The following is a 15,272-nucleotide window of genomic DNA, read 5'->3' as shown; positions in this document are numbered from 1 at the left end:
GCTCATAAAGCGCTGCCCCGGGCCGCCGGCGCTCGGAACGCTTCGGAGGTGGCGCCCGGGGCCGGAGGTGCGGAGCGCCGTCCTTTCCCCGCGGGCTTCCGAAGAGCGGCGGCGGCATGACTTCGGCGGCGGTGGAGATTTTGGGGCTGGGACTGGGCATCCTGGGCTGGGTGGGCGTGATCCTGGCCTGCGGGCTGCCCATGTGGCAGGTGTCAGCCTTCATCGACGTGAACATCGTGGTGGCGCAGACCATCTGGGAAGGGCTGTGGATGAACTGCGTGGTGCAGAGCACGGGGCAGATGCAGTGCAAGGTGTACGATTCCATCCTGGCGCTGCGGCCCGAGGTGCAGGCGGGCCGGGCGCTCACGGTCATCGTGGCGCTGCTGGGGCTGGTGGCGCTCATGGTGACCGTGGTGGGCGCGCAGTGCACCAACTGCATCCGGCCCGGCAAGATGAAGTCCCGCATCGTGATCGCCGGAGGCACCATCTACATCCTCTGCGGGGTCCTGGTCCTCGTCCCGCTCTGCTGGTTCGCCAACATCGTCATCAGCGACTTCTACGACCCCTCCGTGCCGCCGTCCCAGAAGCGGGAGATGGGGGCCGCGCTGTACATCGGCTGGGCGGCCACGGCCCTGCTGCTGTTCGGGGGCTGCCTCATCTGCTGCTGCTCCTGCTCGCAGCGCGACGAGACCTCCTTCCCCGTCAAGTACTCGGCGCCGCGGCGGCCCACTTCCAACGGCGAGTACGACAAGAAGAACTACGTGTGAGCGGGGCCGCCCCGGCCGTGCGGGCACGCGGGCGGACGGCGCCGGCCGGGAGCGACTGCGGTGAGCTCGGCCGACGGGCGCCGCGGCGCTGCCCATCCGGAACCCGCCCGGCCGCGGCACCACGGCGGCGGCAGCCCCGGGCAGAGCGGCGTCCTGCCGGCCCGGCTCTCCTCGGAGCGCCGCGTCTGGTTCTGCTCCCGGCCCGGCGGCACCGCCGCGCTGCTGGAGCGGAGCCGGGAGCGGTGCGGAGCCGCTGGTGCCTCTCTGCGCGCTGCCGGGCCGTCGCGCGTGTCCCGTCGGGGAGGAGACGCTTCCCTTCCTCGTTCTATCTCCTGAAAACCTGCAGCTGACTGACTTCTGCCATGGCTTTAACTGGTTAAGGTTTTCCTTTCATTCTTTGTGGGCGACTAAACTCGGGTTCCTATCTGAAAGACGCCTCTAACCTTGGTTCTTAATCGTGCAGGCAAATAATCTGTTGGAGAAAGGCACATCATTTTGCACCATTGTTTTGGGCCCTCAAAGAAGCGCGCCGCTCTGTGCGCCTTTGAGACGTTTGAAAGTGATTTCAGATAGCTGCCGTTGCTTAGCAGAGAACAAAACCCATTATTGCAGGTTCTCCATCACTTCTTCGTCAGCTTCTGTTCTTCTTGTACTTGAATACGAACTCTGCACGTCGTCAGTTACTGGAGGACTAAATGCAGAGACCTGGGAGATCTTTGTGCCCCGGCTCCAGCAGGGCGTCCCTCCGTGCCTCTCATCTGTACTACAGGGGACTGGAAACATAAACCTTTCCCTCCCTCCTGATGCTTAGGCTGTGAGAGGCTTCGTGGCCTTCTTGCTGAGCACTGCTCGCTGCCAATTCTGAATCACATGTGCTCAGCTGGACATACACACGCTCGGCTCCCCACTGTAACTTTGGTAACATGCACTTGCCTTAATTTAATTGATCGGGCAAATAGATTAAATGCTAGAGGACTTTCTCCAAATATCTTGACTGAGACCGTGCAGTGCTGTGGAGGTGGGAGGTTATGGCTCCTATGGCCCTCACAGCTCCTCCTGGTAGTGCTGCAGACTGGGAGGAAGATGCTCTGGCCAACGTAACTCACTTGCTGAGCTGTTAAACCTCACCACAGCCTGGGATATTAACACGTACCTTTCCCACTAGAAACACACACAAAAACAACCAAAAGCAACAAAAGTGTCAGAGAGGTGACGTGATGCTCTCACGCAGATTGTCAGGAAGGCAGAACACCTTCCTTGTAGCATCAAATCAAGACAGAGCGCCGCTGCAGGCTGTGCAGCACCACGGCCACCAGTGGGAGAGGAATTGTGCTGTGAGTCCTCAGAGCACAGCGCTGAGCCCTGGGCTCCCCGCAGCAGCACAGCTCCGACTGACGCTTACAGCTCCTGATGATGCTCAGAACTGCAGGCTGACCGTTCCTGGGGGCTGTGACAGACTTACACTGACTGTTCTTGCTCTGCTTAGCAAACTTAAAACCCCAGCAGTATCAGTCCATACATGGATCTGAAAGAGAGACTAAAACCCCCACAAACATTGATGTTGAATGCTGAGCACAAAATTTACCCTTATAAAGATAACTTTAGCTTTTGTTTTTGAACACATTGCAGGGTCTGCACCACTCAGACAGCAGAAAGCAGCGCGGTATGTCCGGGATCAGCTTTGCTCTACAGAGAGGTGCAGTTCTTATGCAGTCTTCAACTAAATAAAACCTAAAATGTTGTTATGATGGGATATGTACTTTTGGTACAAGAATGAAATATTCATATTTCATCAGTGCAACTTTTTAAAACAGTATAACCTTGTAAACTGTAAATGTATTTAAATGCATATATTCTGCAAGAAACCTACCAAAGTTGGCTATAATGGTTTGGTGCCTTTATTTGCCTCACAGTTATTTTATTTGTATTTTAAATGCTACTGTCCTACTGTTCCTGTGACCCAGCCCCTACCTACACCATGTTACACCACCTCAGCTCTCTGCTGTCGACTAAGAAGAGTCAATGGGTATTAGCTCAAATCCTGCAGGCTTCACTTAAAATTGATGGGATCTGCTAAAATAATGGGATTTGTCTCAAATAGAAGAATTACAAATAAGCCACGCCCTGGCAGATAGGCCTGCATGGGGCTTTACTTCCAAGCCTTCAGAAGTGCTGCTGGATTCGGGCACGTAGTGGACAGCACTGCGATCTACCAACCAAGCAGAAGGGTATGCTGGGGGGAGGGACAAAAGCATGCACCTTCACGTGGAATCTTTTTTAGCAAGCCAAAATTCTCGATAGCTTCATGACATGGCAGGGCTGGGTCCACCAATAGCCAAATCTGAACCTCATGGAAGAAGCCAGTGCTAACTGTGTCTGTTGTAGTAAACAGCCCCTCATCTTGTCCAAAACCTAACTCTTTGCTGATGTGTCAAAATTCACAGAGGTCACAGGGTAGTGTCCAACATCTATTCAAAAGAATAATTGTATTTTATCTCATCCTTCAGTATGCCTGTGTACTGCATCACTTCACGAGAAAAAAATGAACCACCGCCCCAGTGAACGTTGCTACTGACACGACTGCTTCAGGGCACAAATTGGCTCCTTTTGCACTGTTTTGTTTTCTGACAGCAAAGATCTGGTCCTGAAGCTTAGGAAGTGAAAGCACTCGGGAGCAGGCCTGAACCTCATCCCAGTGGAAATAAAGATCCATAGCACTTGTTTTTATTTTGTATTTATAATTTCACATAAAAATAAAATCATCTAAACCAACCCCCCAGAGGAGTCGCTCTTTATGAAAGGCAGGGGATGGTTTGGGCTCAGTAACAGGGAGGTGTCCTCAGAGCTGCCTTCCCCTGGGCTGCGGGGGCAGAGCTGCTCAGCCTTGGGGAAGGGGGAGCTGCCCTTGTGCTGCAGCGCCCCTCAGCCCTGCACGGGAGCTCAGACAAAAGAGCAAGTGGCAGCGGCTGGTCCTGTGATGTGAGCACATTAGGAAGCGGACCGAGTCCCAACTACTTGGAGAGCAGCTTTAAGCACGAAGCCCTTTAAGCTTTCAATTCCTACAAGTTTAAAATAGAAGGGGAAAAAAAACCCATGCTCCTTGGATTGGGCCCAGCCTGACCTGATACCCTAAATCCTTTCCACCAACCATTTTTGTCAAGAAGTGCATTCAAGCTGGGGAAAAAGCATTTTCACAGTTGCACCAGAGCAGAACCTGTGAAAAAATGTCCGTTAAAGGAAACTGCAGAGGCTAATTACTAGTGGGGGAATTTGCTGAAGTTACATGACTGCCAGGGAGGTCTTTCAATATTTTATAGATATTTTTGGCAAGACTTTTATGCTCTTTGAACTAACTATTGCTTTAAGAATGAAGAAAAAGTATCTTCAAAGACTTCATTTAGCAGCATTCTTGCCAGCTTGGTTGAGATTAACAAAAGCTCCTCACCACCCTCCTACTGCTATGCACACGCTGGGCTGGAAGAAGGGTGTCTGCTGGCCTGGCCTTTGTCCTGCTAAACAGAACATTTCACAGTTATGAATTTGAAAGTAACCTCACTTCAGAGCCTGCAAATCTGGTTAGATCCTGTCTGTGTAAAGAGGGGAAATGCACCAGGCAGAGGGAAAAGGAAGCTCCGTCAGTCAAGTTTGCTGCAGGATGTTTAAGGAAATGTTTCCTTTTCCTGCACAGAGATGTTTGTTGGGCATCTGCTCTTCGGAACAGGAATGAAACATTTTACTCTTGAGTGAGAAGCCACCATAACTCCAGATTCGCATTTGTAAACCTATTCCTCAGTCAAATACTGTATGAGGTATTTACTCTTCTTCCTTGGCCATCTTTCAAACCACAAATGCAAATAAATAATCTCTTAAGCCAACTTTCTTCAAACTGGAAGCACTCCCTACGTCTGTAATGCTAGATGAGATTCCTGCCTATCAGAAGCCATAGGCTGCATCTAAGTGCAAAAAAGTATCTTTGCACATATTCAGCAAAATATTCATGCAATATTCATATTCACAACATGCCCACACAACGCATCCTTTTCATTGTTGCTTTGTGTACTAAAAAACAAAGTGCTTGAGGATTTGCTTTTTTGAGTCCACCTCGTAACATACAGCAAATATTTCTGCTGCATTAGATCAGTCAGAAGACAGCAGCTGAATCCTCTTTTCAAGTCAAACATTGTATTTGTTTACCTGTACACTAAGTGTGGAAGAAAAATGGTTCCCAAAGCAGAGCCTCAAGCAGGTCTCATAGCTCTATTTTGGAAGTAACAATGTTCTATTGTTCTTATCGTGATCAGACCTGTGCGTACATTTGTGTGTGTGACTCTGCTCCAGTCTGCTTCTTGTTGATTCTTTGCAGGAAGGAGCAATCTGTCTAGAAAACCCCTTCTTTTTCGTACCACAGACTTCAGTTTCAAGAAAAGGACAGTTTCAACCACTGCGTCATCGATAAAACCTCCCATGGCAACAGGAAAGGCTCTGCAGTTGCTTGGTTACACAAGCCTTGCTTCACCTTTTCTTTTCTTAAGCACAAATTGAGACATTCTGCCATGAATCACTTTAACAGTGTCTTTTGTCTGTGGCATTTTCAGATTTTGTTTACAACTTCAGGCTTCCCCCTCCTTCCAGAGCTAACCCCGTAGCTTCAACTCAAACTGTGGCACACAAAGGTGACAAGTAGCATGGCTTCCCAGGGAAGCACGTGTTTACATCTGAAGCATCTGCCCAAGGCTTGCACCAATCTTCTCATCACATTTGATTCCAGCTGCACCTCAGGCACTCTGACCCTGTCCTGAGGTATGGCTTCTGAAACTGGCAGAAATGCACTTTAATCCATGACCAACAGAGTTGTCAGCATGCAACTGTGATTTCATGATGTTACTACAGGAAAGTGAATCAAGAGAAGACCTCCAACACCCAGGGGAGAACGGCACAAAAAGTCTTTAACTGGCTAGAAAACCAGGCAGAAACTAATTAAATACAAAGATCTGCATCTCGTACTCCTATCCTCCTCAGTGCAGTTTAAATGGCAAAGGCCATTCATTGACCAGAGGTCCACAGCAGTCACAAGATACTCCATTCCCAAAGCCCAGCTGAGGTGTATTCACACCACTCGCTGTCTCTTTAGGACAAGATACGTATGGTTTAGACAGGCTTGAGGTGCCTTGGTGCTCTTACAGATAGCAGTAGAGGTGGATCTGTTCCCTATGGCACCAAGTCCAGGGAGGATCTCTTCTGGTGGGCTCTCCAGGCTGTACCAGCCAGGCTGCCTGCGAGGTGCAGGGCAGTGCTCTGGTATCCACAAACAGAACAGATGAGTCAATCCAGTGCGTGTTTATTTACAGTGGAGGACAAAAGTAAATGTTTGCCTGTAAAATCCAGCTATTTTAAACAACAGATAACTCTCTCAAAAGCGATTCTGATCACACAGGATCACAACTTGGCGAGTTTTGAATACCTCCAGAGAAGGAGACTCCACAGCCTCTGCAGCAACCTGTGCCAGTGCTCTGTCACCCTCACAGTAAGATTTTCCTCATATTCAGATGGAACTCCCTATGTTTTAGTTTGCAGCTGTTTCCTCTTATCCTGGCACTGAGCATCACCAAAAGCAGCTTTGTTCCTGAAGTTTTAGCCAACCGGGTAAGCTGACGGAGGTCTGAGTGTCACTGATCTGTCACATTCCAGATACTCCAGCAATTAATCAAACTACACGTAGGCACCTGTGAACTTTGTTCTCACTCTCAAAGACTCCAACTAGAATCAGTTCCACACTGCTACATGGGCATAAGAGTTCACTCTGGAAAGAAAAATATCCCCTCTTGGACAAGAGCACGTGTGAAATCTCAAAGCAGCATGATTTGGTTTCAGTACAGCTTCACATGTTTGAAGGAACAAGCAGAAAATCAACAATCACAATTCTTATCAGCTCTAACAAGTGCCTAGCACGGCAGAATTCTTGTTCTTTGTATATTTTTAGATTGCCCTTCCAGTTGCAATGTTCTGTCTGTACTGCATATCTTTTGTTAGAATTAGGATATCTGCTGTAGCAGCCTGGATAACCTTTAGCCTAAGCTACAAAACCTTCTAGTTTCCAATTATAACAGCAATCTTTCATTCTATAACACAAATAAACCAAAGTATTATCTCAACACAGAAGACTCACATGAATACCCAATGACTGCTGTATGATTTCACCATTTTTTTCTCTATCATTTCCTCCTATTATTTCACTAGAGATGACTGCCAAGATCCAGGCAACATAATACATTTCACTGTTTGTTTCTGAAATGGTTTACATCTACTTTATTTTTGTTACACTGTTGACTTTTAACCAGGTTGACACGCAAGACTGAAGGTTCTAAGATTTTGTATCTATTCTCAATTCCCTTATATTCTTGTATATGATTTGGAAGAGGAACTTCAACAGTTCACATAAGAGGAGCATTTCAGAGATATGGAAATGGTTTCTCCAAAAGGACAATCTTGGTCTGCTACCCCAATGTGGATCAAGCACCCTTTTAGGGACAGTGTTAGTCCCATCGGGTGGTGCAGCAAGAAATGAAACAGCAAAGGCTTTGTTAAAACAGCTGCTCTGACCTAAAGACTATGATTAGTGGTGGGAACAATATCTTTGTCACCTGCTCTTCTCACAAGATTAGTGATTTTATTTGATTATTGTCTTCAAAATCTATCCACAGCCTTGCAGAAGTTGCCCTTTGGCTCTTCACAGCACTAGCACTGATTCCACTGGTGCACAGAAAACAAGTCCTCAGCAGAGGCAGGATGAGAGGAGATAAAAAGCAGAGTTTTTTCCCCCAGAATACTCGCTCAAGTCTGAGCAATGCTACAAAGTGGAAATGAGAACTTCAGTTTTAGTAGCTGTTGCTACACAGGACTTGGCAGTACAAAGGAAAAGGACAATCAGCAATCCTTCTGACCCAAAACTACTTAGACTGGCCAGGTCTGTAGGGACTGTCTGATATTACGTTTTGTCTTTCCAGTAACCAAGAGGTAGCGATTGGCACATCAGACACACGTACGTTCCAGGCACCTCAACAACCCTGGAAATATCTGAAAAACACTGAGATGGACAAAGCTGCAGAGAAGTCTCCAAAGAGAACCAGAGCACATCTCAGAAAAACTCACTGGAACATATTGCAGAGATTGTTGTGAAGCAGCGAGGTGAGAACAACCAGACATCAACCCAACAGAGCATGCGACTCTCTAACTTCAGCAGGTTTGAGTGGGAGCTGCAGTGAGATTGTCACTGCCCAGCAGTGGTTGAGCCTCACCTGTGCACTGGGCTCACGGTGAGGAGCAGACTGAGCTGGTTGAGAAAAACAACCAGTGGTTTTTTTTTTTGCATAACCACTGTCTTGCTGCACCACACAGCGGCACGAGCAGGCACGTTGCAGAGAATTTAAGTTGCCACCAAACGTCATCCTTTGATCTTGCAAATGAGTTTGAATCAAACAGAAGGGTCTTACCTCAGACAAATTAACAGAAAAAGGAAATACATTGCAAGTGTTTCAATGAGCAAAGGTGGGTAAGATGCCACCACACATGTAAGTACCAAAGTGAGTGAAACTTCTCCTGGAGGTGTTACTGGGAAGACAGACAGCACATACTGGTAACTAGTTAACAGAAATAAGAAGGGAAACAAATGAACATATCCAGGGCAGACAAAGTTAGGGCTCAACTTAAAATGTAGGACTTAAAAAACCAGACTGTTTCAGTAGCCAAAAATTCCTCAAACAGAAGGTAAAATAGGGAGATTTTTTAACAAACAGACTAGAAAATAGCACGTATAATTCTACACACGACATTGTCAGTGTTCTGGACAGCTGGAGGGCTAAGATGCATCTCAGCAACATACAAGTTTTTTGTCCTAAAAACAAAAGGATGTAATTAATAAATGATAGGACACTGGATTAAAAACAGCATAAGGTGCTGTAAGTAGATTGCAACTGACACACCTGGTACTGCTTACCTACTTATTCACCTAACGTAATCATCGAAAAAATTTGTTATTACTAATTGATCTGCAACATTAATATCCTTTGGGATCTCCCTTTTCATTTGAATCAGAGGCACTCTTTCTAACATCTCCGCTGCTGAAGGGAGAAGGTGAGGCGAGAAGGAAATGAAAACAGTTCAAAATTAAATGAAAGAAAAGACAACAAAAATGTGCTGAATAACAAAAAATGAGAGGTCATCACATTTTTTCCCTAAGGGCTGTAATCAGGGGAGGAGGTGCGGCAATTTTTACGTAATTTCTGGCAAGTTGGTGCAATGCTCTTGGAGCCACATCGCTGTCTTTGAAAGGTTAGGACGAGAAATCTTTTCCGAAAAAGAAACGGTTTTGGTTATTTGGAGATGCATACCCTGAGGCTAATCAGAATGGGACTTTGGCCAAGAACGTGAACAATATTTAGATTTACCAGTGAGAAGTCCATATAGAGAAGGATTGAGTTAAAAGAGTTTAGCAGATAGTAGGAGAAAAAAAGACAAGTGGTGAACACAAACAATGCTGGCATCAGCTTCTAAGGATTCCAAAAATAAACTTCTCTTCCAAACAGATCTTTTTCCTCCTATCATCCGTTTATGCAAAGAAGAGGTGAGGACTCTAATGCTGGCTATAAGGTCCTTGTGCAGCTGTGCTACATTTCATTCCCCTTTTGTTACAGAGACAGTTCAGTGGGACGTGCTCCTGTATCCTATTTCCTTTCCTTCGTTATTCACAGCAGAACCTTTCACTTAGCATTTCTAATAGCACCATGTAGTGCTGTCGTTTCAGGAAATGCCTGGCTGTATTCACTGCTAAACCAAGAAGGAGTCATGCTGGTAATTCAGGGAACACCTCATCAGAAGAAAAAAGGCAATTGCTGCTGAGCTATTGTTTTCCATTTCATTTCACACACTCAAAAGAGCTCTGATGACCACCCAGTGGGTGCCCCGAAACACAGATTTCAAGACACCTTCCTGAGCTGGAAAGGCAAGCCGGATTTACTGCTCACCCTCTATTGTTACTCACTCTTTTCCTGTTAGCCTTTATTTTCTATTTTTGTATTTCACCCTGTCATTTTCAGTCTTTTTTCAGGTTCTCTTCTCAGTTCTGTACGCAACAGTTGGAAAGCTTCCCTTTGACAGTGTGCTATGCCCAGAGAGTTTACTGAAGGGACGTTCTACAATAGAGGCCAGCAGGACTGAGTCAAAATTCAGCAGCTTTAGCAAGGAGAAAATCTCTCACAGAGGATATGTTCATTAAGTTGTTGCTCTAACTACTCCATCCTTAACACTGCTATCAGCTATTCTACTTACATAGCTACACTGCAAGTGGAACCAGCTGAAACAAAACCCTCCCCCCATCTTCATGTTCATGAAGCAGCACACGCTGGCTTTGCAAAGCAGGTAACCGTATCCCTACTCCTATGCATGAGCAAATACTGCTTCTGTGGGTGTGAATAAACAGCAAAATGAAAAGAAACATCAACTCTTACCTTGAGGGAGATTCAGACTGCTAGTAGGAAGAATGGGAGGCAGCTTAGCTTAACATTAGAAACAGGTAACACACAGAAGCAATAACTCATGAGAGCGGAGAGAACAAGCAGGTGGCAAGGAAAAGTGCATGATTTGATTTAGGTTTTTTCTTTCTCAGCTGTCTCAGTTTGAGAACATTTCCTTCCCTTGAATGACACATCTAGGAAATTCCAAACAGGTATTAAAAGCACTGTGCTTGGTTTTTCAAAACCCAAGGCTAGCGCTGTGCAGAAACAGCACACTTGTGAGTGCCATCAAAACTAAAGGGAAATGAATACTGACTGCTGTAAACAAAGATGAACTTTCTACTTTTTATAACACAATCCAGTAAGTCTTATGTCAAGTGAAAAAATGAAAGTGAGAAGTGACAGATGCTGCCTTTAAAGGCCTAAACCCCCTAAGCAGGACACTGCTATTGGCATTAGGTCCTGAGAGCTGGCCCAGCAATAGATAGTTACCTGAGCCCTCTTCCACACAAGATCAAAACTGGATGTTGATTTAACCTAGAAGCAAGGAGCATCTAAGTGGGGCAGTCAAACACAGACATAAATGTATAAATGAATTACATTCATATCCATTTAGGAGGCAATTATTCTAAACTACACACCATAAAATACCAAAGTTCCTACTTGAAGTGCCAAGTTGCAGAATTATATTACAGCACAAGTTCTGCAATAGTTAAGGTCAAGATCCTGTTTCCATTAATCAATGAACTTTTTAAAGTAGTCTAAGATTTACAGGACACCCTGAATAGCCTGGAGAGCAGATTGGCATCACAAGACCGCAGGGAAATAGTTTTGTGGTGTTTGTTTCTACAATAGTGGTTGTAGAAGAAAATATTGATTCACTGAGGGCTAGAGAGAAGTGGAGAAGTTGCACTATTTTGCCATCATGACAGCAATGGAAATCAGAATTGAGCCCTAACTAATTTCTTATTGATAATTCTGGGGAGAGGAACACAGTGGGGTTCCACGAAGATCATCTCAGACCTTGGCACAGTGAACAGCAGCACGCACTGGTGTTGGTATGCTTTGCACGCATAGTACACATCCTTCCAAGGACCAAGAATTCCGTTCTTTACCATCCCTTTGGAGCTTTGTCCTGCAACATACCGCTGTCATGCTGTGACCTCTTCACAGGGACCTGTTTCTGACAATTGGAATAGCAGATACAAAACAGCAGTATCTTAAAAGCACTAAGTTTCTCACTGACATCCTTCAAAGCAGACGAACTAGAAATATCCACAAAGCAGGTAAGCATCATAAGGTAACTCACTAATTCCTAATAATAAAACAGCGTTCATTAAACCAGCTAAGACACTATTTCAAAAATACAGATCAAGTCCAGTTCCATTAAAAATACAGATCTGACCAGTTCCATTAAAATGTAAAGTCAGTCCTGCTTATTTCCCACTTTCCTGAAATATTTAACAGCTTCATTTGCCTGAAGGAGATTTTCCCAAGGCACAAAAGGGAGCTGTAGCCCCCTATCCATTTCCATTTGTTCTAATCTGTATCAATTTGAAAATGAATCTCCTTGGACCCAGAAGTAACCGTTCCTTCCAGTTCTGCCATGCATACCACACGACGTGAATATTGTGAAATTCAACAATCCCTTCTAAAGAACCACAGCTTTAAATTTGGGCAGTTACTGGCAGCACATCACTGCCATACGACAAATAACCTGACAAATGTTTCTGCAATGCTGGTACTCAAATCCAGAATTACAATGGTGATCACCATGGCATTTAAAAACACCATTTTACTCGCCCGTTCCTTACAGGCTAGCAATCTAGCTAGATTTTCAGATCGCACAAGGGAAAATCATTAATGGCACACTTATTTCAAGGAGCCCTTTGGTGACTTTCAGCAAATAAAAGCAAAAGAGCTGAATGTCCCTGTGAATTCTTTCCAATCCAATGCAGGTGCCTCCGATTTTCCACTGACATGGTACAAATGAATGATTAAATGAAAGTAAATTCCGCCGAGCCAAACAGTGGAAAGAGACACCAACACCACGAGGACTGAAAAACTGACGTGCTGTGTCAATGAGAAGAGGTAACTGAGTGCTCTACGCAGTTAAAAAGACAGCACCTCTTTCTGTAAGGGAACATAGCTTTTTTTCAAGGATCAGGAAGGTATTATTTCAATTAAAACTGTTTTTGGAAAGAAAACAGAAGACTCAGAATATCATAGTACTTGTCTAATACAGATAACCTAGTTAAGGAATCAAGGTATCAAGGAATATCCAGAGAAATCACCTACAGTTCTTAAGTCACAAAGCTGTTTGACTTTGGAGATGTCTGTAGTCGAGTTAGGGAAAGAAAAGCAAACCTAGACTTAATAAAATAGACCCGAATCCAGAAAGTGAACATGCTATGCTGTGACTTCACTTGCATGTACATCTTACCTTGGTTAATACATGAGGTATGCTCAGGCTTGCTCAAAAATTTCTGTGTGGAGCCTTTAGTTAGTTCATTACATGCAGCACTGACTGATAAATGCTTGTGATACCATATTACTCGATTTCTTTAGCATCATCTCTCATAAGGTCTAGATATATTGTCCCAGAATACCACTGAATTAACATACAGAAAGAAAAAGTACCAGGTGTCAGAGTAGCTACACAGTAGGCATGACTGAGAAAACTGAAATTATTTTTTCCATATAACAGCAGTGATTGGGAAACCTACATTCCCAGGACAGTCATAAAGCTGTGTAATTGAGTAAAAGATCTCTTCTCTACTTTGAATGTGCTTGACCTTTGATTTGCTTCTCTAATTCTGCCACCTATAAAAAGGAAAAAAACTAAAGTCAAATGCTTGAAGAGAATGAGAATAGTTTGAAATTAAAGCTCACATCATTCTCCTCCCCTAGTGAGTGTTTTGTAATATTTCCTGCTAAGAAAGTGTTTATAACTCAGACACTTGTGCACAGAGGTGGCACTGTACTTAGAGCTCCACCCTAGGCAGCATTTTTTCCTTAGTCCTTGAATCCAATCCAAAGGGAACTTTCAGTACCACCTTGAAGCCAACAATGGTACATGAGAGCCAAGAGAGTCTTTAATTTTTCCATGTAAAGAAACAAACAATTCACTGTTTTCTTTCCCTTCGACAAACCAGACTTTTCTGTCAGGCTTCCTGGGATTTCTTTACCTATGGAACTGGGAAGCTGGATATGAGCCAGCACTGTGCCCTCGCAGCAAAGAAAGCCAACCATATCCTGGGTTGCATCCAAAGCAGTGCAGCCAGCGGGGCAAAGGAGGTGCTCCTGCCCCTCTGCTCCTTGCTCTGAGGCCTCACATGGAGTACTGTGCCCAGATATGGAGTCCACAGTGCAGGAGAGACACAGACCTGTTGGAGTGCATCCAGAGGAGGGCCACAGATGTGATCCGTGGGATGGAACACCTCTCCTAGGAGGACAGGCTGAGACAGCGGGGGCTGTGAAGCCTGGAGAAAAGAAGGCTGCAAGGTGACCTGATAGCAGCCTGTCAGTACCTAAAGGGGAGCTACAGGAGAGAAGGGGACAGACTCTTGAGCAGGGTCTGTGGTGATAGAGCCAGGGGAAATGGTTTCCAGCTCAGAGGGTAGATTTAGGTCAGACATCATTACACTCCTAATGAGTCTTGTGCACCTGCATCTCAAATACTGCAGTTTTCCTTCTGGTCTGACTGACAATTACTTAAAGCGGTGCAACAGTAATCAGGACGCCAGAACAGCTGCAGCAAAAGGAAAAAATAGGCTGTCATGATTCAAGGCTGGGAAGAGATAACTGTGGGGAACACGGAAGAGGTTTATGAAATGATGATTGCACAGAGGAAACAGGCAAAGTAAAGCATCAAAAAAGCCACCAATTGGCAAGACTGCGTGTCTGCTCCCTACACAATATTACACAGGATAAAACTTCACAAGGATTAGGGAGGAAGTCATCCCAGTTTGCAGATAACTACTGACAGGTACCAAATACTCAGAAACTACATCTGGATCAGGATGTCCTTGAGAAGGAGGGCTGTGAGAGTCCTTGTGTCTGTACCCGGAAGGAAGCATCATGCTATTTCTTTGTTCCCTAGCATCTGCTTTTGATATTAGACAGGTCAAAATTCTGATTAAGTGTCCTTCTGGTCCCCCCATGGCTACATTTATGTTTAAGGTGGTACAAACCTAGTACTTCGTTCATACAACAAAGCTGCAGTACTTTTTCCTATTTTTCTTAAGAGCAGTACAGAAAGTAAGAATTAATTTTCACCACTACACAACCTTAGCAGTGGTAAGTACAAGACTGCTAAGTCCCTGTGACTCTTGGGGAAGGGGATACGCTTCAATTCCAATCAAATGAGGTCCTTACTGTGCAATCTCAATTATGTCTAAGTGGTCATGAATCAGTGGGCAAGAACAGCACAATTTAGTCAGCTTGTTCAGACACTTCGGTACGTTTAATTCCCTTAAAACACCAAACTTTTCAAAGGATAGCTTTGTTGTTCTCTAAAATAGAGCAGGAGCCAAAGAAATAATCTAAAGCATTGATTTTTTACAGCAAACACACTGGAGGAAAAAGAGTTACTGCAGCTCAAATATAATCCTTAGGGAATGTTTCTGTTTGCATTCAGACATGGAATGCCACCATACATCTAAAGAGGGTAAGCCGATTTCTTAGTGCTTTAACTATTTCTTTTAAAATGACATGTCAGAGCCACATTTTCTATTTGGACGAATAAATCAAATGCATAATAATCTCTCCATGAAGAGATGTTAAGAATTCTTGGCATGGAAACTTTCCAACACTTAGCTGTTAGAAGTGACCACTGAACCAGTCAGCAGCATTTCACTGAGCCATTCGCTCCGCCTCGCTGCTGAACGGGGCTGCTTTTCTGTGGGCACAAGGGGGGCTTCAGAAGGTTGGACCTTCCTGTACAGTGATTCTCTAAGCAAACAGCATTAACACGTTCATTTACAAATTCTACAGC

At 45.0% G+C, this 15,272-nt stretch overlaps 1 protein-coding gene across 1 annotated transcript; it reads left to right on the top strand.

The window, feature by feature from the left end:
- Nucleotides 1-3,539, top strand: CLDN5 (claudin 5). Its single transcript, XM_010727908.4, has one exon. The coding sequence runs from the start codon at nt 117-119 to the stop codon at nt 765-767; it is 651 nt and encodes a 216-aa protein (XP_010726210.3). The 5' UTR covers nt 1-116; the 3' UTR covers nt 768-3,539.
- Nucleotides 3,540-15,272: the final 11,733 nt, after the last annotated feature.

This window comes from Meleagris gallopavo, chromosome 17 (assembly GCF_905368555.1).
Source record: "Meleagris gallopavo chromosome 17, MGAL_WU_HG_1.1, whole genome shotgun sequence".
NCBI lineage: Eukaryota > Metazoa > Chordata > Aves > Galliformes > Phasianidae > Meleagris > Meleagris gallopavo.
This window is presented reverse-complemented; position numbering and strand designations above follow the sequence as displayed.

Excerpts from the sequence above, each read along its gene's own strand:
- CLDN5 (XM_010727908.4), top strand. The coding sequence starts at position 117 with ATGACTTCGGCGGCGGTGGAGATTTTGGGGCTGGGACTGGGCATCCTG.